Consider the following 25,618-nt stretch of genomic DNA (forward strand, 5'->3'; position numbering starts at 1 on the left):
CTTCTACTGTCCCTCAAACACATTGTAGTGTTTATGTCTCTTCCCCTTGTGTGGTTTAAACTATTTGCAGTTATCTGCCCCTTTCCTATTGAACTTTTATCTTTCAAAATCAATCCATCCTTAAAGACAATCTTAGGTCATTATTCCAAGAAATCTTTCCCAATTTCCTACCAAATTCCTGTATTTCTTATTCTCAAAACCAATAGGACTTTGTACTTTCTTGAGTAATAGAGAAAGTCAAATCCATAGAAGAGGCATAGCTTCATTCCACTTCAAGATACTTTATTTATATAGCTGGCAGAAATGTTTTCCCTGAAATGTGGATTCAGTCAGTACTTGTCCTGGGATTGCACATGTAATTGGTCAATGTCGTTGATAGAAACTAACTGTTCTAGCTTCCAGTCAAGGCTCTTACTGCTTTCCACAATACCTTTTATGATCTCTTTGGGTGCCATGTGACAAATGGGTAGATGGGAAAGATAATGTGATCATCCCTTAGGTCACCTCCTAATGATAGTGTTCCATTTATTTTCTCTTTCTATTTAAAAATATTTTATTTATTTATTTTGACAGAGCAAGAGAAAACGCATAGGCAGGGGGAGTGGCAGGCGGAGGAAGAGGGAAAAGCAGGCTCCCCTCAGAGCAGGGAGCCCAATGCAGGGCATGATCCCAGGACCTTGGGATTATTACTTGAGTCGAAGGCAGGCATTTAACTGACTGAGCCACCCAAGCACTCTCTATTTGCTCTTTCTATGAGTGAATTCTGTCCCTTAATTTAATCAAACCCCTCTTCATATCTTTGTTCCTCAGGCTATAGATGAAGGGGTTCAGCATGGGTGTCACTACTGTGTACATAATTGTGGCTACCCGGTCCTTCACCACTGAGTACATGGACAGGGGCCTAAAGTAGACATAGATGACACTCCCATAGAACAAAGCCACTACAGTGAGGTGGGAGCCACAGGTAGAGAAGGCCTTCCACTTCCCAGCTGCAGAGGGAATTCTGAGCACAGTGATGATGATTCGCAGATAGGAGAAGAGGATGCACAGGAAGGGGGTTGTGATGACGGCCAGGGTCTCAGTCATGACCACAATCTGGTTGGAGGATGTGTCAGAGCAGGATAGCTTTAGTACAGGTTGGGTATCACAAAAAAAGTGCTTAATGACATGAGAGGCACAGAAGGACAGGCGGGACATGAGTAGCACTCGGAGCAGGGAGTGCAGGTGGGAGATGGTGCAAGAGCCCAGCAGCATGAGGAGACAACGCCGTGGGTTCATGACCCTTTCATAGTGGAAGGGGTTGCAGATGGCTACCAGCCTATCTATGGCCATAGAGGCTAGAAGGTAACTGTCAGTATTTGCAAAGGCCATGAAGAAATACATCTGGATCAGGCAGCCCACAAAGGAGATAACCTTGGTCTCTGATAGTAGGTTTGCCAGCATGTTGGGCACAATCACTGTTGTGAAGCAGATATCTGTGAAGGACAAGTTGCTGAGGAAAAAGTACATAGGAGTATGGAGTCGGGAGTCAGACTGGATAACCAAGATGATGAGTACATTGCCCACGACAGTGACCAGGTACATGATGAGGAAGATGGCAAAGAGTGGTTTCTGTAGCTGAGGACTGGAAGAGATGCCCAGGAGGACAAAGCCTGATTCGCTGCTATAGTTTTTTGTTTCCATGTCTGTGCCTTTGTGGATGGGGTGTGGAGAAGCAGTTGGAGAGATGTGAAGGGCAACTTCATCAAGTCAGATTCTTCCCTAATTTCCAGGTCATAAAAATGCTCATTAATATTTGTTCTGATTTTAAAGAGTATTTATTTCAAGAAAATCTAGAAAGAGGGAGTAAAATCCAATAAGACAAAAATAAGAAAATTCTAAGCTGCTTTCTACATGAGACACTAATATTTTTCCATGTGTCCTTAGGTAAATTTAAAAAAAATTTTTATTGGAGTTCATAACACCCAGTGCTCATCCCGCCAAGTGCTCCCCTCAGTGCCCATCACCCAGTCACCCCAACCCCCCGCCCAATTCCCCTTCCACTACCCCTTGTTCATTTCCCAGAGTTAGGTGTCTCTCATGTTTTGTCACCCTCACTGATATTTTCACTCATTTTCTCTCCTTTCCCTTTATTCCCTTTCACTAATATTTATATTCCCCAAATGAATGAGACCATATAACGTTTGTCCTTTTCCGATTGACTTATTTTACTCAGCATAATTTTTTTAAAGGAAATTCTGCTAGTCTAATTTGTCTGAGTTTCTCAATTTCTCTTTCTAGAGATTCTTTTTCATTTGTATCTTCAGCAACTCCTTAGGTTTTTTTCTCTTCTTTGCCCATGGAATGTCTTTATATAAATGAAATTTCTGACTAAATACCTGTGGAGCCTTCATTCTACACTTTTAAATAATACCTGTCTAGAAAACTTTGAATATAAGCATCCCATTCCACCAATTAGGGCAAAGACAAGTCAACGACGGCCTCTGTTACCACTATTAAGCTATAGTACTCAGATGGTAGTGAAGCCAGTGAAAAAGCAAAAATAATGAAAGAGGCATAATATTTCACTTGCCATTATTTTTTAGTTGACTTGTTTGGCTATCTAGGAAAATCCAAGGTACTCATCTGAGAGCGTTTAAACTATGAAGATTTATCAACGTGGCTAGGTATAAGATAACCATACAAATATTAATATTTACCCCGCAGTAGAAAAATATAGTGGAGTAAAAAATTTCCTTTGGCCATGGCAAGAAAGTCTAACCATCTAGCCACTGTAGCACTTATCCTGACCCAGACTCTCTGTCTATACTTGGATTGTCAGGAAGCCTCCCAGCCTCTCATGGGTATAGGATATGAGAGCCTATGCTCCAGTAAGAAATCAGGCCTCATTGGAGACATTCAAACAAAGTTTGGAGAACTAATTTTCCAAAAAAATTGGGAAACTCATACATTAGAAAAGGTATAAACATACCAAAAGCATATGGCAGCACAATTACCAGAATCTGATCAGACCAAACAGTTTAATGATTTTCTTGAAACCTACAATAAATTTATAGCAATCTACTTTTTGGACTTTGTTAAAGACTTCATAACAAGAGAAGTAAAACCTGAGGAGATCATCTGTTCAGAACATTGCTTATGGAAATATTTAAAAGTGACACAAAGTATATCCATGAAATTTCAGGAATATCATATTTAGCTGATTGAAGCCCTGGCAGCCAAAGCAGGATTCTGGCCCACCAGGATAGAGAAGTCTTGATGGATGGATGAACTTTTGATGAATTCCAGCAGCTGTTATGAGGGAAAAGAGAATTCATCTGCTTAAAATCCCCTCAAAGCAGTAGCCACCATGCTAAACCATTTGCCATGGCTGTTCAGGATATGGAAACAACTAAAGAAACAAAATTGCTATTTCCCAGGAAATCAAGATAGAAGGTCTTATTGTTCAATGAAAATACTAAGGTGCAACATTTGTTGAGGCCTTAAGATTCAGCAGCTTGGTAACTTCATTAAAAAAATAAATCATTGTTTTGTGGTGCTTGGGTGGCTCAGGTGATTAAGCATCTGACCCTTGGTTATGGTTCAAGTCATGAGTTCACACTTAGTCATGGGATTGAGCTCCACCTTGGGCTCTGCGCTCAGTGTAGAATCTGCTTCAGATTTTTTCCCAGCCCACTCTCAAATAAATAAATAAATAATCTTTAAAAAAAATAATAAACTAGAGGTACCTGAGTGGCTCTTTTGGTTAAGCGTCTGGTCCTCTCAGGTCCTAATCCCAGAATAGCCCTTCCTGTGAGGGTCCCTGCTTGGGGTGTGTGTGTATGGGGTCTGCTGCTCCTTCTCTCTCTGCTCCTCCCCCTGCTGTGCTCTCTCTTGCATGCTCTCTCTCTTTCTCTCAAGTGAATAAATAAAATCTTTTAAAAAATTGTTTTCTTCCAAAAAAAAGTTTAAAAAATATTTGGGAATAAATCTGATAGAAAAAAGTAAAAAGAAATGAGAAAGATCTGTCTGAAGAAAGTGTAACAGAACACAAAAGGATATCTAAATAAATGGAGACACTATAGAGGTACTATATTTCTACAAAAAGAAGATTCAATATTTTAAAATGCCAATTCTGTGATTACACATGTGATATTATACAGTAGCTGTCTTTATCTTTGTAGCATGATGCCCACAAGTTCCACCCATGTTGTTGCAACTGGCAGGATTTCCTTCTTTTTTATTGCTGAGTCTAAAAAAGATAAATTCATAGAAACAGAGAGTAGGATTGTGGTTATCAGAGACTGTGAGATGGGAGAAATGGGGACATGTCAAACAAAAGGTACAAATTTCCAGTTGTAAGGTCAGTAAGATCTGGAAATCTAATGTAAAGCATGCTGACAAAAGTTAATAATATTGTAGTATATACTTGATATTTGCTAGGAGAGTAGATATTTATTATTTACTTTCATTGAGCTATAATTGACATATAACACTGTGTAAACTTAAGTCGTAAAATGTGTTGATTTGATGCATTTAAATTGCAGTATGATTACTAGCATAGCATTGGCTAACACCCCTATCACACCACATAATTATCATTTTTTTTGTGATGGGAAGAGCAATTTCTCTTAGAAACTATGAAGTTTATATATAATTCATTATTGTTGTCTATAATCACTATGCTGTGTGCTATATCTCCAGGATTTATTCATCTACTGGTTGTTTGTACCCTTAAACAACATCTCCCCGATTCCCTCACTCTCCCAGCTCCTCCTAACCACCATTCACTTTGAAAGCATAGTTCTTAAATGTTCTTGTAAAACAACTAGAGTTAGTAATTATGTGAAGTGAGAGAGATATTAAGTAACCATACTGTGGGAATCATCGCACAATGTGTAAGAATATCAAATCATCATGTTGTACACTTTTAACTTACACAATGTTATATGTGAATTATATCTCAATACAGCTGGGAAAAAATTCTTCAAGAATTAATAAAATTTAGTGCACCACAATAAGACTCAAAGAGCATCTTTTTCCCCAAGAGTATTTTTTTAAAATATTTTATTTATTGGGACGCCTGGATGGCTCAGCGGTTAAGCTCTGCTTTTGGCTCAGGATGTGATCCTGTAGTTCAGGGATGGAGTCCCAAACTGAGCTCCCTTAGGGGGGCCTGCTTCTCCCTCTGCCTGTGTCTCTGCCTCTCTCTCTCTGTGTGTGTTTCTGGACACACACACACACACACAGAGAGGCAGAGACACAGGCAAAGGGAAAAGCAGGCTCCTAGCGGGGAGACTGGTGTGGGACTCGATCCCAGGACCCAGGATCATGCCCTGAGCTGAAGGCAGACGCTCAACTGCTGAGCCACCCAGGCATCCCCACAAGAGCATTTTTTTAAAATTAATTTTTATTGGTGTTCAATCCACAAGAGCATTTTTAATAGAACTGAGAAGGTCATTATAAAATTCATTTAGAGAAATAAATGGCCCAGGAAAGACAATTTTGAAAAATTAGTATAATGACAGAGCTTTTCTTTTACTTTCTTTTCTTTTCTGAGAGAGAGAGAGAGTTTGTGTGTGTGTGTGCGTGTGTGAGAAGGGCAGAGGGAGAAAGAGAAAGAACCTTAAGCAGGCTCCATGCCCAGTGCCAAGCCTGATGCAGGGTTCAATCTCAGAACCCTGAAACCATGACCTAAGCTGAAATAAAAAGTTGGATGCTCAAATGACTGAACCACTCAGGCACCTCAACAGAGAGTTTTTCTAACCAAAAATGAAAGTATGTAATAATGAAAAAGAATATGATAATGATACACAGAAAGAAAAACCAATCAATGAACCAACATAAAGAATTCTGTATGCCTATATTTATATATGTATATAGATCTAAATCAATAGACATGCTAAAGTGTTGTAAAAATAAGGCACATGATGTGATGAACACTGGTTTTTATATGCAACTGATTAATTATTGAAAGCTACTTCTGAAACTAATGATGTACTATATGTTGGCAAAATGAATTCAAAGTAAAAAAAAGAAATAATAAGGCTATATATTTTTTTAAAGATTTTATTCATTAATTCATGATAGTCACACAGAGAGAGAGAGAAAGAGAGGCAGAGACACAGGCAGAGGGAGAAGCAGGCTCCATGCAGGGAGCCCGACGTGGGACTCGATCCCTCATCTCCAGGATCGCGCCCTGGGCCAAAGGCAGGCGCTAAACCACTGCGCCACCCAGGGATCCCATAAGGCTATATTTGTATCTAACCCATATAGAAAGAAAACCCATATAAGTGAACAAACTAGAAGTAAAAAATCAAAGTCATAAAGCAGCAGCCAAAAATAAAGGACACATTTATATAGTCTCAGGATGTGGATGCCATTCCAATTGAGGAAAAAAATGTAGAGGCAAGAATGCCAAAACACTGTACTCAAAAATGTGAAACTTACACCAAAAGAGATCATAAGTATAACTAAAATATTAACTATTGACTCAAGAAAATACAACACATTTGTAGAAATGTGTTGAAAACATATCAACCTAGTTGGTAATCAGAAAATGTAAATTAGACTGAAACACAATTTTCACTCATCACATTGTCAATAATTCTTTTTTTGCAATATTCAAAGGGAAAAAGACCCTCACATACATTGGCAATGAGAGGATAATCTGCATAGGCTTTTTGGTAATGTCTATCAGAATCGAAAATCTACATCTCTTTGTCCAATAATTCCACTCATAAAAATCTATCCTTTAAAAATAGTCATATATGCATAGCACAAAGATACATACACAAATTTTTGTAGCATTACTTACAATACCAGATAAAAAAAGAACAAAGAAACAAACAAAAAAAACCAACAGAGGAAACAACCTAAATAACCACAAATTATTAAAATAGTTAATAGTGCATTCTCAATACTCGATACACCCAGTCTTTAAAGAAATAAGATCGCTAATGATAGTCAACATTTATTAGTACTTAGCATATTCCACCCTGAGGTAAATGCTTTTCATGTCTTTTATGATTTTATTTTCCCCAAATCCTAAATAGGCACCATTATTATCCTTATTTTCAATTAAAAAATATAATTTAGCAAAGTAATTTACCAGATACCACAGTTTGTAAGTGGTAGAACTGGGATTTTAATTCAGGCAGTCTGATGGCAGAGCTATTCATTGCTAAGCTATATTATTAAGGTTATACTACTGTCCATGATATTTTGTTAAATGATAAAAGTAAGTTGCAGAGCAATGCATAAATAACAATTCCATCTTCTGTAAAGAAATATATCTCCTTTATATTTGTGTTTGTTGTGGTGTGTGTCTGTTTTTTTGTGTGTGTGGTTGCCTGTCTGAAGCCAGATTATAGGTATGGAGTAAGGAATTCCTTCCATATTTAACTTTATATACAGATATGTCCTGCTTAGGGACATAGAGTCTTTCAGGGCTTTTTCCAGGGATGGTCCTTCTCTGTTCAGCTCTCCAAAATCTCTGCTTTATGCCTAGTGTTCACTCCTATATCAGATTGGAGCTTGGCCCAGCCATTCCCAGCTGTTAAATTGTAGATTCTAAAACAAGCGGACATTGGATATATGCCTCCTGGATTCATTTGTGTGAATTATTGACTTCTGTCTCAACATATGTTTGGGATCCCTCTGATGGACCAGAAGTGCTTAAAGTGGGACTTGTGCTGAAACCCAGTCTCTTGTGTCCCTTTGTTGAGCTGTCAGTGCCTCATCCAGATGTCTCCTACCAGAGACACCCACTTCATTCCAGCCACTTCCCGTGGATATTCTCCATCATCGTAATATAATAGCTAGTAATGACACAGTGGTTATGTGTACCAGACAGGAATTTTACATACATTAAATCAATTAGTCTTCACAACACCCCATTTTACAGATAATGAAAGTGAGGTACAAGGAATTGAAGTGACTTGCATAAGTCCACACAGCTAAGGTGGTGGAGTCCAGCTTGAGAATGTGTGTCTTATCCCCTGCATTATGCTAGCTTTCTCATTCACTTGTTTCCTGTCTTTGAGACGGCGGAGAGAAACTAGGATGAGGAAAAGGGAGGAAGATCATATGAAGAGGTTGACCCCCAGTCTCTGTTCCCAAAGACCCCTCAGCCTTCCTACCTGTGGGCTTGACAGAGGAGAGTCAGGGTCCTGACCAGTTTCAGGGCCTGCCAGGGAGTTGAGATCAGGCTCTGAATCTGTGAGGAAGCAGGGCAGGGCAAGTGCCGATCTACTTTCAGAAAAGTGCAATCTCTTCTCTCTATGTACAGTGGATGTTGGTGATGGGAGGGGAGACCCAGGGGCCTGTCCTCCGTGAATCTTAGAGCCCTGAGGGCATTGTCCCTGTGATCTTCCCAAGAGAGAAGAACATTGTCCTCACTGAACTCTGAGCCTTGGGGAACCTGGGCTCTAGAGGTGTAGCCCCATATTCCTGGAAAGGGAATTAGGGCCATGCAGCAACAGGGGTAGTGGTGTTTTGAGCACATGTATGTGAAGCATGTACACGAACATGTGTGTTCTTGCACATACACATGTTCTCTATTCATGCATGTGCTCCTTGCATGTCTGTAGGTGGGCTTATGTGTGCCTACCGGGAAGGAGAGGTGATGGCTTCTGAAGTTCTGTCTCCATGCATGACTGTATCTAGGCACAGGAATAGTGCTATGAGGAAGGGATTAAAATACAGGCTCTGGAGCCATTTGGAATAGATTCAGATGCTGGCTCTGCCGTTTATATGCTGTGTGAGTTTTTATAATATTTAACTTCTTTGAGCCTCATTTTGTGTGTGTGTGTGGTTTTTGTTTGCCTTTCTTAAACATTTTATTACTTCAGTTTCTTAAGGCAGATATCCCAGTTACATTAATTATTAAATGGGGGAATTTGGGCAAATTGTTTAGCTTCTCTAAACCACATTATCCTCATTTATAAATGCATAGCAATCTCAACTTTATTTTCTTTTTTCTATTTTTTCCCTTAATAGCCTTAATTTTTTTAGAGCAGTTATAAATTTATAGCAAAATTGATCACATGGTACAGAGAGTTCCCACATGCCTGCAGGCCCCATACACACACTGAACTTCCCCAATTATCCACATCCCTACAAGAATGTTACAGTTGTCATAATTGATGAACTCCACTGACACATCATCATCACTCAAATCCATAGTTTACATTAGGGGTCACTCTTGGTGTTGTACATTCTATGACACCACTATAGTATCATAGAGAATAGTTTTAGTGGCCCTAACATCTTTTGTGTTCCACCTGATCATTCCTCTCTCCCACCTATGCCCTGGCAACCACTGATCTTTTACTGTCTCCACAGTTTTACCTTTTCCAGAATGCCATATAATGGAATCATATAGTATGTAGCTTTTTCAGATTGACTTTTTTCATTTAGTAATATGCATTTAAGTTTTCTCCATGTGTTTTCCAGACTTAATAGCTTACCTTTTTTTTTTTTTTTACTGAATAACATTTCATTGTTTGGACATATCACTATTTATTTATCTACTCATCTACTGAAGAACAGTAGCAACGTATTTGGTGCTTCCAAGTTTGGTAATTATGAATAAAGATACCATAAACATTCATATGTAGGGTTTTGTGTGGATATGTTTTCAAGTCCTTTAGGTTAATACTAAGGAATGTGATTGCTGGATGATATAGTAAGAGTATGTTTAGTTCTGTAAGAAATTGCCAGATTGTCTGTACCTTTTGAACTTCCACAAGTAATGAATGAGAATTCTTGTTACTCCATATTTTTGTCAGCATTTGGTGTTGTCAATGTTTTGAATTCCAGCCATTCTAACGGATCTGTTGTGGTATCATACTGTGGTTTTATTTTGCATTTCCCTGATGACATGTGATGCTGAGCATTGTTTCCTATGCTTATTTTCTATCTGTATATCTTCTTTGGTGAGGTACCTTTAAAGTCTTTGGACTATTTTATTAGGGCTATTTATTTTCTTATTATTGAATTTTTGAAAAAGGAATCTTTTGATACAGATCTCAGTCTCAGGGAGCACAGAGCAGGGTGAGAAGGATGGAGAGAAGGGTAAATGGACAAATAGAAGCTTTCCATCACAACCCCATCTGGCTACCAGAGTGATCTGTATAAATTACAACACTAAAAAAAGAAGAAAAGTTAGCTGTTCTGAGCCATGCCCCCATGCTCAAGAGGGAATGTCTGCTTGTCCTCCTATGAGCTTATCTTTGCTGCTGCTGTTCACTCTGATTTGTTTCACTGCAAAGTGTGATTAGGTCTTCTCCCATTGTTTCTCAAAACACACAATGCCCAAGGCTGTATTTACCAGGACTTGAAGGTAACACAAAAGGATAACAATGGAGAAAACTGTAAAAGTAGATCGCCAGTCTCACTGTCCCTAGATGCTGCTGGCTGTGTACTCTTTTTTTAAGGGGCTCTCCTTCTGGTCTTTTCTTGCCTTATCCTGGCAGCATCATCTTATGGCACATTTATCTCTCCCAGAGGAAAGTCCCCTTTTCCATGTTCTCATTTTCCCAAATTCAAGTCCCTAACAACATATTTCTGGACTCACCACGGGACTGTGGGGTTGACAGACTTAGCAACTCTATGAGGAACTAATATCAATAATCTCCCCAGAGATGATATGTCCGACGAAGACAGTCACTTACACTTGTAATAAAATGCATGCTATCTCAATTTAAAGCTCTGCAATGATAATATCCTGGCTCAGGGCCTCCTCCAGAACAGTGAAGAGATAGTCTATTTACAGTATTGTGATATAAAAAAATCTCACTAGGAATGATCTCTCCCCAAAGAAAACTGATGACAAAGACCAGCCAGTACCACTACCTAGTAGTAGGTAGTAGAGGGTGACCAACTGATCACATAATCCATATTTCTGGATGGGAAGGTAATATTGTAAAAATGCCAATTTCCCCAAATTAATACATATGTTCAATAGACTCACAAAATTTTAAAAGGGTTCTGTATAGAATGTATCAAGTCTACTCTAAAACTTGTTAATGAGAGAAAATGTCCAAAAGTAACCATATGATTTCGAAAACAAAGCAGAACGATGATGGTAGGTTTGTCTTCCCAGTCAGAAAAAAAATACAACAAAGCTTTGCTAGTTAAAATAGCATAGTGTTGGCATAGGAATATAAAATCCCGCTGATGCAGCAGAGTAGAATCCAGAAATAGGCCTAAATAAAAAGGCACTTAGCCTTTATGGATGTGGCAGGAAAGAAAATTGTGGGACAAATGTATATTTAATTAAAAGATAAATTGAATAAATTTAGATCTTGACATTATGCCAGGTATGAAAATAAATTCCAGATGGATTTGAAGATTGAAAAGGTAAAAATCTCTAAAACTGTAACATGGAAATATATGAGAATATTTTTATAATTTTGTGGGTGGAATAACCCTCACTCAGCAAGATATAAATTGAAGCTGTAAAGGAAAAGATGGGCAGATTTGACTATATAAAAGTGAAAGTGTGTGTGTGGCCAATGTCATGAACAAAGTTAAATGAGAGTCAAAGGATTTGGAGAAAATAATGATGTGTATATGTATCAGACAAGATTAGTATTCATATAATAGAAAGGATTCCAAAAAATCAACAAGAAAATGACAAATATTCCAATTTTGACAGGAACAATGATGTTTACCAAATAAATATTCCATACTTAACATTGCCCACTCTTGTAGTTTGATATGAACACATGACAGCTTCTGTCCAAAGAAATAGGAGTTTAAGTAATGTGTGTTATTTCTGGATTAAGACCACATGAAATTCTCCAGTCTGTATTTATCTGCGAAGGAGTCCATAGATTTTAATAAGCTATGGTGAACCTCTATCAGTGTGGTTTTCTTTGAATCACTATTCATAGGACAGCCCTGGTGGCTGTTTTTTTCTTTTTAAAAAGATTTTATTTATTTATTCATGAGAGACACACAGAGAGAGGCAGAGACACAGGCAGAGGGAGAAGCAGGCTCCATGCAGGGAGCCCGATGTGGGACTCAATTCCAGGACCCTGGGATCATGCCCTGAGCCAAAGGCAAAGGCTTAAACCGCTGAGCCACCCAGGTGTCTCAAGCCCTGATGACCTTGATGGATGTATTGTGTAAGCAAGAAATAAAGTTTTGTTGTGTGAAGCTATTGGGTTTTGGGGATTAATTTACTGTTGCAGTGTATAAATCCATTCTGCCTAACAGTTCAATAGAAAAATGACAAAAGGATATAAACAGGCAATTCATAGAGGAAGATTAGAAAGGACCAATAAACATATAAAGGATAGTAAAGTATTATTTGTTTTGACCAATACATTAGCAAACATAGAAGATGTTGATACTACGTGGTATTGAATGTGTGAGGAGAAAGGTACTTCACGTACAACAGATTGGCACAGAAATGCACAAAACCATTTTGGAGAAATGTCAGTATCTCTCAAATTCCACTTTTATGTATATAAGATATTTGAACAATGTATGTGTACACATTTGAACAAAGAACAATGTGTGTATACAAAGTGTTCATAGAAGTATTATGTGTAATAGATATGAGAAAATAGAAACAGTTTAAATGCTCAGGAATAAAGAAAAGGTTAAATTATGGTAGCTTCATGTTATAAACTATTATTAAAATAATATGAACAAGTTAAAAACAATAGTATATTGTAGATAGTAGTGACTTGGAACCATCCTGAAGACATCTTGTTAGATGAAATGTCAAGTTTCAAAGGTAATATATTTATGTGTGATTTTAATCCTCTTTTTTCTATTAAAAATTTTTTTATTGGAGTTCAATTTGCCAACATACAGCATAACACCCAATGCTCATCCCACCGATGCCCCCCTCAGTGCCCATCACCCAGTCACCCCAACCCCCTGCCCACCTCCCCTTCCACCACCCCTTGTTCATTTCCCAGAGTTAGGAGTCTCTCATGTTTTGTCACCTTCTCTGATATTTCCCACTCATTTTCTCTCCTTTCCCCTTTAATCGCTTTCACTATTTTTTATATTCCCTGAATGAATTAAACCATATAATGTTTGTTTTTCTCCGATTGACTTATTTCACTCAGCATAGTACCCTCCAGTTCCATCCACGTCGAAGCAAATGGTGGGTATTTGTCGTTTCTAATGGCTGAGTAATATTCCATTGTATACATATTCCACATCTTCTTTATCCATTCATATTTTGATGGATACCAAGGCTCCTTCCACAGTTAGCTATTGGGAACACTGCTGCTATAAACACTGGGGTGCAGGTGTCTTGGTTTTTCACTGCATCTGTATCTTTGGGGTAAATCCCCAGTAGTGCAGTTGCTGAGTTGTAGGGTAGCTCTATTTTTAACTCTTTGAGGAACCTCCACACAGTTTTCCAGAGTGGCTGTACCAGTTCACATTCCCACCAACAGTGCAAGAGGGTTCCCCTTTTTCCACATCCTCTCCAACATTTGTTGTTTCCTGTCTTGTTAATTTTCACCATTCTCACTGGTGTGAGGTGGGATCTCATTGTGGTTTGATTTGTATTTCCCTGATGGCCAGGGATGCGGAGCATTTTCTCATGTGCTTGTTGGCCATGTCTATGTCTTCCTCTGTGAAATTTCTGTTCATGTCTTTTGCCCATTTCAGGATTGGATTGTTTGTTTCTTGGATGTTGAGTTTAATAAGTTCTTTATAGATCTTGGATACTACTATACACTAACAATGAGACTGAAGAAAGAGAAATTAAGGAGTCAATCCCATTTACAATTGCACCCAAAACATAAGATACCTAGGAATAAACCTGACCAAAGAGGTAAAGGATCTGTACCCTAAAAACTATAGAACACTTCTGAAAGAAATTGAGGGAGACACAAAGAGATGGAAAAATATTCCATGCTCATGGATTGGCAGAATTAATATTGTGAAAATGTCAATGTTACCCAGGGCAATTTACACATTTAATGCAATCCCTATCAAAATACCATGGACTTTCTTCAGAGAGTTAGAACAAATTATTTTAAGATTTGTGTGGAATCAGAAAAGACCCCGAATAGCCAGGGGAATTTTAAAAAAAGAAAACCATAGCTGGGGGCATCACAATGCCAGATTTCAGGTTGTACTACAAAGCTGTGGTCATCAAGACAGTGTGGTACTGGCACAAAAACAGACACATAGATCAATGGAACAGATTTTAATCCTCTTAATATATTTTTCTATTTAGGGGCAGCCCCGGTGGCTCGGTGGTTTAGCACCGCCTTCAGCCCAGGGCATGATCCTGGAGACCCAAGATCGATTCCCACATCAGGCTCCCTGCATGGAGCCTGCTTCTCCCTCTGCCTTTGTCTCTCTCTCTCTCTCTCTCTGTGTCTCTCATGAATAAATAAATAAGATCTTTAAAATATATATATATATATTTCTATTTAAAGAGTATTTTTATTTTTTAAAAAAAATTTAATTTAAATTCCTTTATTTATTTATATATTTTTAAAAAGATTTTATTCTATTTTTATCTTATTTATTTATTTACTTATTTAGGTGTATATATATATATATATGTATATATATATATATATATATATTTTGGAGTTTGATTTGCCAACATATAGTATAACACCCAATGCTCATCCTATCAAGTGCCCCCCTCAGTTAGTTAATGTTAGTGTAATATTAGTTTTGGGTGTACGACATAGTGATTCAACACTCCCATACAACACCCTCGTTACAAGTGCTCTTAATCTTTATATTTGCATATATAAAGATATCTTTTTATGTAACAGATTTTTGGGTGAAACTCAGGAGGGATTTTCACTTTGTACATGATAACTTCTGTTTGAATTTCATAACTAGACTGTATTCATGTACTACCTGTATCCTCAGAAAATAAAAAAATGGAAAGAAATCATGGAAAGTGAGAAAAATAGGATTAAAATATTTTTAATACAGTGTCTCCTTTATGTCCTCTCTTAGCATCAAATATTGACATAAAAACCTTAAATAAGTACTTTATGATATATAAAAACATATTTAGGAGACAGGGGAAGAAAGTCATTAATTTGCTAAATCTTAAAATCACAACAGTGGCTCTAAAAAATTTCACAAACCAACTGGGTCCCCTAAAGAGATCAGTGGTTCACAACTTTGGCTGTTCACTGGAATCACCTGGGAGCTTTAAAACTACTGATACCTCGGTTACATCTTAGAGATTTTGATTTAATTGGTCTGGGGTCCTGGGCATGAGGATCTTTTTAGAAGTGCCCCAGGTGATGCTACACATACAGAGGAGGCTGAGAACCACTGCTGTAGATAAAGTAGACACTTGGCAAATGTTTTTAACTAGGAGACCAAAGGGAATGGGGGAGTTGATTTATATGTCTCAAGGATAATGTTCTTCAAAGCATATAAGGGAAAAGATTCTGGCTAGAATTGGTTAAACATTGTTTCCCTCTAAAACCGGCTACTCAGTAGTCCCCTCCAATGCTGCCCTTGCAGGAATGGACTCAAATGGGAGGAGGCAAAGCCGTAGAGTTATGGCATTCTCAATTCCCTTTCTAGAATCAGAGAAGAATGTGGCCCCTTGAGAGGAACCCAAGGGAAAGCAGGAGAACTCATTAATGATATTGTATCAGAAAAGTTTCTGAACTGTCATGATAGAAGCTCCCTCAGAGGGAAGAGGCTCAATCTCAGCTTTCTTAATGAGGCTCTGGGGAGATCTTGCTAGTGAACCTCCAGGATCCTTTACTTTGATGATAATTAACCACTGGGGGTAGCTCCTAAAAACCCAATTAATCAAGTTCTGGGGTAAAAGTTTATATTCTCCTTGTGGAATGGTTGTTTGGGAATTAAGCCTGGAGCCTCTCAGCACATCAAGTCATTCTCAATGTAACTATGGCCACAACTGATCCCAACACTATTCCTAGTCAAAGAAACACTCTATGGAGGCACACCTATTTCATTGTGTAGTCAGAGAAACATGTACATTGAGAACAAAAGTGTTGATGTTCTGGTCAGAACATAAACCATCTGGTTTGGAATTCTGGAATAGGATCCAAGAAAGGATTCTGGGAAAAGTTATGGCTGCTCTTGGTGATATCTTCATACAAGTTAAGGCGGGGTCATAGATAGCTCCAATTTCTCCCCATGCTGTTTGGGTAGGCACTTGGGATGCAGAGTTAGTCAATTCTTTTTATTTTATATTATTTTTGTATACTTTTTATTGGAGTTCGATTTGCCAACATATAGTATAACACCCAGTGCTCATCCCGTCATTGTTTGTTTCTTGGGTGTTGAGTTTAATAAGCCAGAGCCAGGGGCATCACAATGCTGGATTTCAAGTTTATTACAAACCTGTGATCATCAAGACAGTGTGGTACTGGCACAAAAACAGACACATAGATCAATGGAACAGAGTAGATAACCCAGTAATGGGTCCTGACCTTTATAGTCAGCTGATATTTGACAAAGCAGGAAAGAATATCCACTGGAAAAGGACAGTCTCTTCAGTAAATGGTGCTGGGAAAATTGGACAGCCACATGCAGAAGAATGAAACTACACCATTCTCTTACACTATACATAAATATAAGCTCAAAATGGATGAAATATCTATATGTGAGACAAGAATCCATCAAAATCCTAGAGGAGAACACAGACAAACAGCCTTTTTGAACTTGGCCACAGCAACTTCTAGCAATATACATCTATGAAGACAAGGGAAACAAAAGCAAAAATGAACTATCAAGACTTCATCAAGATAAAAAGCCTCTGCACAGCAAAAGAAACAGTCCACACCCCGATGTTTCTAGCAGCAATGTCCACAATAGCCAAACCGTGGAAGGAGCCTCAGTGCCCATCGAAAGATGAATGGATAAAGAAGATGTGGTCTATGTGTACAATGGAATATTCCTCAGCCATTAGAAACGACAAATACCCACCATTTGCTTCAACGTGGATGGAACTGGAGGGTATTATGCTGAGTGAAGTAAGTCAATCGGAGAAGGACAAACAGTGCATGTTCTCATTCATTTGGGGAATATAAATAATAGTGAAAGTGAATAGAAGGGAAGGGAGAAGAAATGTGTGGGAAATATCAGAAAGGGACACAGAACATAAAGACTCCTAACTCTGGGAAATGAACTAGGGGTGGTGGAAGGGGAGGAGGGCAGGGGGTGGGGGTGAATGGGTGACGGGCACTGAGGGGGACACTTGACGGGATGAGCACTGGGTGTTATTCTGTATGTTGGTAAATTGAACACCAATAAAAAATTAATTTATTAAAAAAAAGAAACAGTCCACAAAACTAAAAGACAACCTACAGAATGGGAGAAGATATTTGCAAATGACATATCATATAAAGGGCTAGTATCCAAGATCTCTAAAGAACTTATTAAACTCAACAGCAAAAAGTTAGTCAATTCTGAATTTGAAATATGTTTACAACTTACCTGCTGGTGATGTTAGGCAAGTCACTTCACCTCTTTGAACTTCAGTTTCCTCTTCTTTAAAGTGAGATCATTAATTCCTATCAGTTAGAGTTATAGGTGATTGATTTATGCTAGTTGTCTACACATTACCATGATAACTTAGTGTACATTTGCTGGCATCTTTAAATTTATTAAAAGTATATGATAAAAGGTCAATGTTACCTCAAAAGATGATAGAAATTATGAAGGCATTATGGCCAGGGAGCTCAAGAAAATTTGGGTCCCCTTTTAAGACTCAGCTTTCTCTTTCTGTGAGGTTATTAATGAAAATGGTGCCCAAAGAAAAATGTCAAAATGCAAGCCAGAGGTTTGAGTGGTGGTTGGTGGTAGCTGAACTTGTGTTTGCTCCTTCCCAAAAACAGATGGGCTGGATTGCCAGTGCTAGAACATTCTTTAGAATGTAGGGATTAGAACCTATAGCCTTGGCTTTGGATCATAGTTGCTATTCTGGCACAACAGATTAACTTCCTAGTGGAAGTCCTGTTTCTAGAGCACCCTGGCCAGCCCAGCCCAGAGAAATTCCCATGAGCACCTTCAGGCTCACAATCCCCAGCTGCATCTCATCTCATGCCTCCTCTTTCTTTCAAATTTCATCAGAAACGTACTGAGGAAAAATTTGGGCCCCTGAAACACCCATAGTTTTCCTTTTGAGCAAAATGATCTTGTCTGAAATCTGTAGAGACAGGAACCCTAAGCAGATACTCATATATAGCACTTATTTTCCCTTCGTATGACATAAAGGTGCGAGTATAGAAGTTAACCAATGGCCAATAGGCCAGCAGCTGAGTAGTTAGGCTGTATGAAGAATTATTTGTGATTTCTTTAATTTCTTTTTCAGTCTTGGTTGCACTTGGTTCCTTCTTTTTTTCCTGGACCTAGCAGTGCATCTAAGGTCCTTTCTTTGTTTTTCTTATTAATTAAGGTGGTGCACTAATTATTTTTTGGTGCACTTTAGTTGAAATTCCAGTTAGGTAACATTAGTTTCAGGTGCACAATATAGTAATCCAGCACTTTCATACATCACCCTGTGCTCATCACAAATGTACTCTTTAATCTCCATCACCTATTGAACCCATGACGCCACCCACCTCCCCTCTAGTAGCCATCAGTTTATTCTCTATAGTTGAGAGTTGGCTTCTAGTTATTAATATTAGAAAGAAATGGGAAAGCAAATTAGCTAACCTCAAGTTAGGTCAAGTAAAATCTTACTAGGGAGAAACTGCCTATTCAGCTTTGGCCTCACTTGTGTTAGAAGAAGTCAGTATAAGGAGCTGTCACAGGTTTTCTCTTTCAGAGCTTAACAGAAAGGTGATACCCTTTCAGATTTTCCATATAACTTCTAAGACTAATAGCAGGGACATCTTCAAAGGTCTTGTGGTCACAGTAATTCTTTACCTACAATCAATGTTCCTTTGTCTTTTTGTTGTAATGTTGACTCCCCCCCCCCCATCTCTCACTAGTTGAGTTCTGGGTCTTCTTAATTTCTATGTGAGCTAGAGGTTATGGTAAGTTCCTAGTTTTATATTCCTGAGATAATCCATGAATCAGAGATCTTTGGGTTTTGTAAACAGATTTCATTGCCAAAAGGGAAGATTTATGGCAAGCAGGTATTATGAATTAAGAATTTGGGGATTAAAAAATAAGAAGCTTTTGCACAGAAAGGATACAGTCAGCAAAACTAAAAGACAACCTACAGAATGGGAGAAGATATTTGAAAATGACATATCAGATAAAGGGCTAGTTTCCAAGATCTATAAAGAACTTATTAAACTCAACACCAAAGAAACAAACAATCCAATCATGAAATGGGCAAAAGACATGCACAGAAATCTCACAGAGGAAGACATACACATGGCCAACATGCACATGAGAAAATGCTCCGCATCACTTGCCATCAGGGAAATACAAATCAAAACCACAATGAGATACCACCTCACACCAGTGAGAATGGGGAACATTAACAAGGCAGGAAACCACAAATGTTGGAGAGGATGCGGAGAAAAGGGAACCCTCTTGCACTGTTGGTGGGAATGTGACCTGGTGCAGCCACTCTGGAAAACTGTGTGGAGGTTCCTCAAAGAGTTAAAAATAGACCTGCCCTACGACCCAGCAATTGCACTGTTGGGGATTTACCCCAAAGATTCAGATGCAATGAAACTCCGGGACACCTGCACCCCAATGTTTCTAGCAGCAATGTCCACAATAGCCAAACTGTGGAAGGAGCCTCGGTGTCCATTGAAAGATGAATGGATAAAGAAGATGTGGTCTATGTATACAATGGAATATTACTCAGCCATTAGAAATGACAAATATCCACCATGTGCTTCAACGTGGATGGAACTGAAGGGTATTATGCTGAGTGAAGTAAGTCAATCGGAGAAGGACAAACAGTGTATGTTCTCATTCATTTGGGGAATATAAATAATAGTGAAAGTGAATAGAAGGGAAGGGAGAAGAAATGTGTGGGAAATATCAGAAACGGAGACAGAACATAAAGACTCCTAACTCTGGGAAACGAACTAGGGGTGGTGGAAGGGGAGGAGGGCAAGGGGTGGGGGTGAATGGGTGACGGGCACTGAGGGGGACACTTGACAGGATGAGCACTGGGTGTTATTCTGTATGTTGGTAAATTGAACACCAATAAAAAATTAATTTATTAAAAAAATAATAAAAAATAAAAAAAGAATTTGGGGATTAAGTACCACTTACTTTTCAGTTTTTTTTAAAAGAATTTATTTATTTGTTTTAGAGAGAGTGTGTGTGAGCAGGGGGATGGGCAGAGGGAGAAGAAGAGAATCTTTACATACCCCATGATGAGCATGGAATCTGATACAGGGCTTGATTCCGCAGCCATGAGATCATGACCTGAGTCGAAATAAAGAATTGGATGCTTAACTGACATCCCAGTACTTTTCAGTTCTCCACAGCAGAATTATCAAAGGTCTTGTATTAGTTGTCTGGGGCTGTCATAACAAAGTACCATATATTAGGTGACTTAAGCAATGGAAATTTATTTTCTCACAATTCTGGAGACTGGAGGTCTGAAGCCAAGGTATTGGTAGGCTTGGTTTTTCCTAAGGATGTTCTTTTTGGCTTGCAGTCTTCTATCTGTATCTTCACAAGGTCTTGCATCTGTGTGTGTCTGTGTTTCAACCCTATTCCCAAAGAAGTCACATTCTGAGATCAGGGGGTTAGGATGTCAACTTATGAAATTATGGGGAAACTAATTCCATCTAAAACCCCAATGTGTTAAACTCCAAATACTTAACTCTTAAGAATCAGCACTTGGGACCCACATGTATCCCAAAGAAGAGTTGAAAGAGACATCAAAGCAATGGAACACATTTAGATAACTCTAGAGAGTCTCCTGCAAGGTTCTTTGAGTCTGTCAATCTGACAGTAGATTGGACAGGTGCCCTGATCCCAATATGGGGGCTGGACTGGGGCTTCTTTTGTTCTCAAAACTAAAAAGAGCAATAGAAAATGGTAGTATTTTATTTGCATATAGCAGAGTCCTGGAAATGGTTCTAAGTATTTTCCTGGAGGTTATTTAAACATTTTTCAGGGGCCTAGAGTGGCTCATTCAAATAGATGAGTGAGTGAAACAGAAGGCAGGTTGGTGGAGAGACTAACATCCAAGGGCTGTGGAAAGAACCCTTTCATGTTGGCCAAGGCTGATATCACCATTGGATTATCATTACAGGCATAGGAAGTTATGTGAGCCAGTGATCAATCACATAAGCAAGGCCTAGCCATCAACCATGATGACAAATAAATGAAAAAGCCATATATCAGCAACTGAATCAACATAGCATCAAAGTTCAAACTAATAAAAAAAACAAGGAAGAAAAACCCTGTTGTTTGAGGGGGAAATTGAGAGTTTAGAAATGGGACTTGGAAGGAGCAATGTATCCATGAGAGGTGAAAAATGAATGAATGAGGCTCAATTATAAATAAAAATTCACTGAGAAAATATCACATTGGGTTAAGAAAAGTCAGAACTGGGATACAATGAGATATACTGAAGGCTTAAAACCAAAACTAAATTGAACTATAGAAATGAAGCTATACTATATGTTGGAAAACCAAACTTCAATAAAAACAAATGAAAAAATTAGAAATGAAGCTATAGAAAAAAAGAAATGAAACCATAGAAATAAAATTCCATATTTATATGCTTAAGGCTTGATGCTTATAATGACTGTGAAAATTTACTTGTTATATATGTACCAGTACTTCTTGTATCCACAGTCATAGTCATGAATCTTTTTCATCCTTCTGTATTTAGCACAGAGTTTGGCATAAGTTTTCACTACAGCAAGACAGGATGTCCTTATCAATTGATGAACGTTGGCATGGAAGTTGAACTAATTTGCCATAAATGGAACAAAGGAATGAAATTGAGGAATATATCCTCACCTAGTATCTGCCTTGCCCTGGGTTAGGCATGACTGAGGCAAAATCAAAGGGATATAAATACTCTGTATTCTATTATTTATTTTTTTAATTTTTATTTATTTATGGTAGTCACAGAGAGACAGAGAGAGAGGCAGAGACATAGGCAGAGGGAGAAACAGGCTCCATGCAGTGGGAGCCTAATGTGGGACTCAATCCCGGGTCTCCAGGATCGCGCCCTGGGCCAAAGGCAAGCGCCAAACCACTGCGCCACCCAGGGATCCCCTGTATTCTATTATTTAAAACATTAAATTGTTCATTTATTTTTTGTCTGAAATACCATGAAAGATTAATTTGATTGACTTAAACATTTGCATCTCTAAAATGCAAACATCTGGAAAGAGAATCTCACTATGTCGCTGTTTTTTCTTTTTTATATATACTTTTTAAATTTAAATTCAGTTAGTCGGCATACAGTACAGCATTGGTTTCAGAGTTCAGTAATTCATCAGTTGCATATAACACCCAGTGGTCATCACATCATGTGCTCTCCTTAGTGTTGCTGTTCTTTTTTTTTATGCAGAAATTACTTTTATTATGTTAGAATATTCTTTAATGGGTTGGCAATTATTCATGTGAAGGAGAGTTCAGAAAACATATTTATGACTGTATTAGCCTTGTCCTTGATTAGAGATTTATGAATTATACAAAAAATATTATTCCCTAGAGAAGGTTACTCTAAAAGTAGTAGTAGAAAAGGTCTAAGAGACTCTGAACTTAGAAGAGCATCTCCCTGCTTGTCTGGCTGTTCCAGTTGGACCACAAGACTTCACTACAAGGATGGACATGTTTTCTCTGTTGAATTTAAAGCTTTACAACAGTTGGAATGCTCTTTCCTGCATGCAACAGGTCAAAGGCTTCATTAAGTTGGTCAAAAGACAGACTGTGAGTCACAAATTCATGAACTTTTATCTTTCAGGAGGAGGGGCAAGATGGCGTAAGAGTAGGGTCCCCAGGTCACCTGTCCCCACCAAATTACCTAGATAACCTTCAAACGTCGTGAAAATCTACGAATTCAGCCTGAGATTTAGAGAGAGCAGCTGGAATGCTGCAGCGAGAAGAGTTCGTGCTTCTATCAAGGTAGGAAGACGGGGAAAAAGAAGTAAAGAAACAAAAGGCCTCCAAGGTGGAGGGGCCCCGCGAGGAGCGGGGCTGAGGCCGGGGCGAGTGTCCCCAGGACAGGAGAGCCCCGTCCCGGAGGAGCAGGAGCTGCACCAACCTTCCCCGCGGAAAGGGGCTCACAGGGAGTTAGAGCAGGACCCAGGAGGGCGGGGATGCCCTCGGGCTCCCGGGGACACTAACAGGCACCTGCGCCCCGGGAGAGTGCGCCGAGCTCCCTAAGGGCTGCAGCGCTCGGCGGGACCCGGAGCAGCTCGGAGGGGCTCGGGCGGCGGCTCCGCGGAGGGGGCTGCGGGGCGGGAGCGAATCCAACAGCGCAGGCCCCGGAGCACAGGGCGCCGGGACACAGCCAAGGGTCCAGCCTCCCCCGGGACAGGCAGAGGCCGGGAGGGCCCAGGACAGCGAGGACGCTCCTGCCCCAGCTGAGCAGATCAGCGGCCCCGCCCCGGAGCCCCCAGGCCCTGCAGACGGAGAGCCCCGGAGCTACTGCGGGAGCTGACTCCAGGGCTGCAGAGCAGGCCCCGCCACTGTGGTTGTTCCTCCTGGGGCCTCACGGGGTGAACAACCCCCACTGAGCCTCACAGTAGCCTCACTGGGTAAGCTGCTTAAACATCACTCACTGAGCCCTGCACCAGGGAGTGGGCTGAGCAGCTCCCCAAGTGCTAACACCTGAAAATCAGCACAACAGGCCCCTTCCCCAGCTAGATGGACAGCAGAAACACAAATTATTGACCAAGCACCACTGGAAAGTTCCAGGGGAAGTCAAGGGACTTACAATATACAGAATCAGAGGATACTCCTCCGTGTGTTGTTTTGTTTTGTTTTGTTTTTTGCTTTTGGATTTCTGTTTGCTTCCCCCCTTTTTTCCTTTCCTTTTTCCCCCCTTTTCTTCTTTTTTCTTTTTCTTTCCTTCTTTCTCTTCTCTCTTTTTCTCCTTTTCCCAATACAACTTCTGCAGTGAGCAAAATGACTAGAAGGAAAACCTCACCTCAAAAGAAAGAATCAGAAACAGTCCTCTCTCCCACAGAGTTACAAAATCTGGATTACAATTCAATGTCAGAAAGCCAATTCAGAAGCACTATTATACAGCTACTGGGGGCTCTAGAAAAAAGCATAAAGGACTCAAGAGGCTTCATGACTGCAGGATTTAGATCTAATCAGGCAGAAATTAAAAATCAATTGAATGAGATGCAATCCAAACTAGAAGTCCTAATGACGAGGGTTAACGAGGTGGAAGAACGAGTGAGTGACATAGAAGACAAGTTGATGGCAAAGAGCGAAACGGAGGGAAAAAGGGACAAAGAATTAAAAGATCATGAGGATAGATTAAGGGAAATAAGTGATAGCCTGAGGAAGAAAAACCTACATTTAATTGGAGTTCCCGAGGGTGCTGAAAGGGACAGAGGGCCAGAATATGTATTTGAACAAATCATAGCTGAAAACTTTCCTAATCTGGGAAGGGAAACAGGCATTCAGATCCAGGAAATAGATCCTCCCCTAAAATCAGTAAAAACCGTTCAACACCTCGACATTTAATAGTGAAGCTTGCAAATTCCAAAGATAAAGAGAAGATCCTTAAAGCAGCAAGAGACAAGAAATCCCTGACTTTTATGGGGAGGAACATTAGGGTAACAGGAGACCTCTCTATAGAGTCCTGGCAGGCCAGAAAGGGCTGGCAGGATATATTCAGGGTCCTAAATGAGAAGAACATGCAACCAAGAATACTTTATCCAGCAAGGCTCTCATTCACAATGGAAGGAGAGATAAAGAGCTTCCAAGACAGGCAGGAACTGAAAGAATATGTGACCTCCAAAGCAGCTCTGCAAGAAATTTTAGGGGGACTCTTACAATTCCCCTTTAAGAAGAAGTCGAATGGAACAAACCACAAAAACCGGGTCTGAATAGGTATCATGATGACACTAAACTCATATCTTTCAATAGTAACTCTGAACATGAATGGGCTTAATGACCCCATCAAAAGGCGCAGGGTGTCAGACTGGATAAAAAAGCAGGACCCATCTATTTGTTGTCTACAAGAGAGTCATTTTAGACACAAGGATACCTACAGCCTGAAACTAAAAGGTTGGAGAACCATTTACCATTCAAATGGTCCTCAACAGAAAGTGGGGGTAGCCATCCTTATATCAGATAAACTAAAATTTACCCCGAAGACTGTAGTGAGAGATGAAGAGGGACACTACATCATACTTAAAGGGTCTATCCAAGAAGAGGACTTAACAATCATCAATATATATGCCCCAAATGTGGGAGCTACCAAATATATCAATTAATAACCAAAATTAAGACATACTTACATAATAATGCTCTTATACTTGGTGACTTCAATCTAGCTCTTTCTACCCTCGATAGGTCTTCTAAACACAACATCTCCAAAGAAACGAGAGCTTTAAATGATACACTGGACCAGATGGATTTCACAGATATCTACAGAACTTTAAATCCAAACTCAACTGAATACACATTCTTATCAAGCGCACATCGAACTTTCTCCAGAATAGACCACATACTGGGTCCCAAATCAGGTCTGAACCAATACCAAAAGATTGGGATCGTCCCCTGAGTATTCTCA

The 25,618-nt window shown here is 39.4% G+C and overlaps 1 protein-coding gene and 1 pseudogene across 1 annotated transcript; one reads left to right on the plus strand and one right to left on the minus strand.

Annotated features, from left to right (window-relative positions):
* Positions 1–750: 750 nt before the first annotated feature.
* On the minus strand, positions 751–1,698 carry LOC112928018 (olfactory receptor 1L4). Its single transcript, XM_026009591.1, has one exon. It carries the CDS (start codon positions 1,681–1,683, stop codon positions 751–753), a length of 933 nt encoding a protein of 310 aa, XP_025865376.1. The 5' UTR covers positions 1,684–1,698.
* A 1,282-nt stretch (positions 1,699–2,980) lies between these two features.
* Positions 2,981–3,259, plus strand: LOC112927812 (mitochondrial import inner membrane translocase subunit Tim9 pseudogene; annotated as a pseudogene).
* The last annotated feature ends 22,359 nt before the right edge of the window (positions 3,260–25,618 follow it).

The sequence above is a fragment of the Vulpes vulpes genome, chromosome 2 (genome assembly GCF_048418805.1).
Source record: "Vulpes vulpes isolate BD-2025 chromosome 2, VulVul3, whole genome shotgun sequence".
Classification (NCBI taxonomy): Eukaryota; Metazoa; Chordata; class Mammalia; order Carnivora; family Canidae; genus Vulpes; species Vulpes vulpes.

What these genes read in the sequence shown, in the direction of transcription:
- LOC112928018 (XM_026009591.1), bottom strand. Translation starts at nt 1,683, where the DNA reads ATGGAAACAAAAAACTATAGCAGCGAATCAGGCTTTGTCCTCCTGGGC.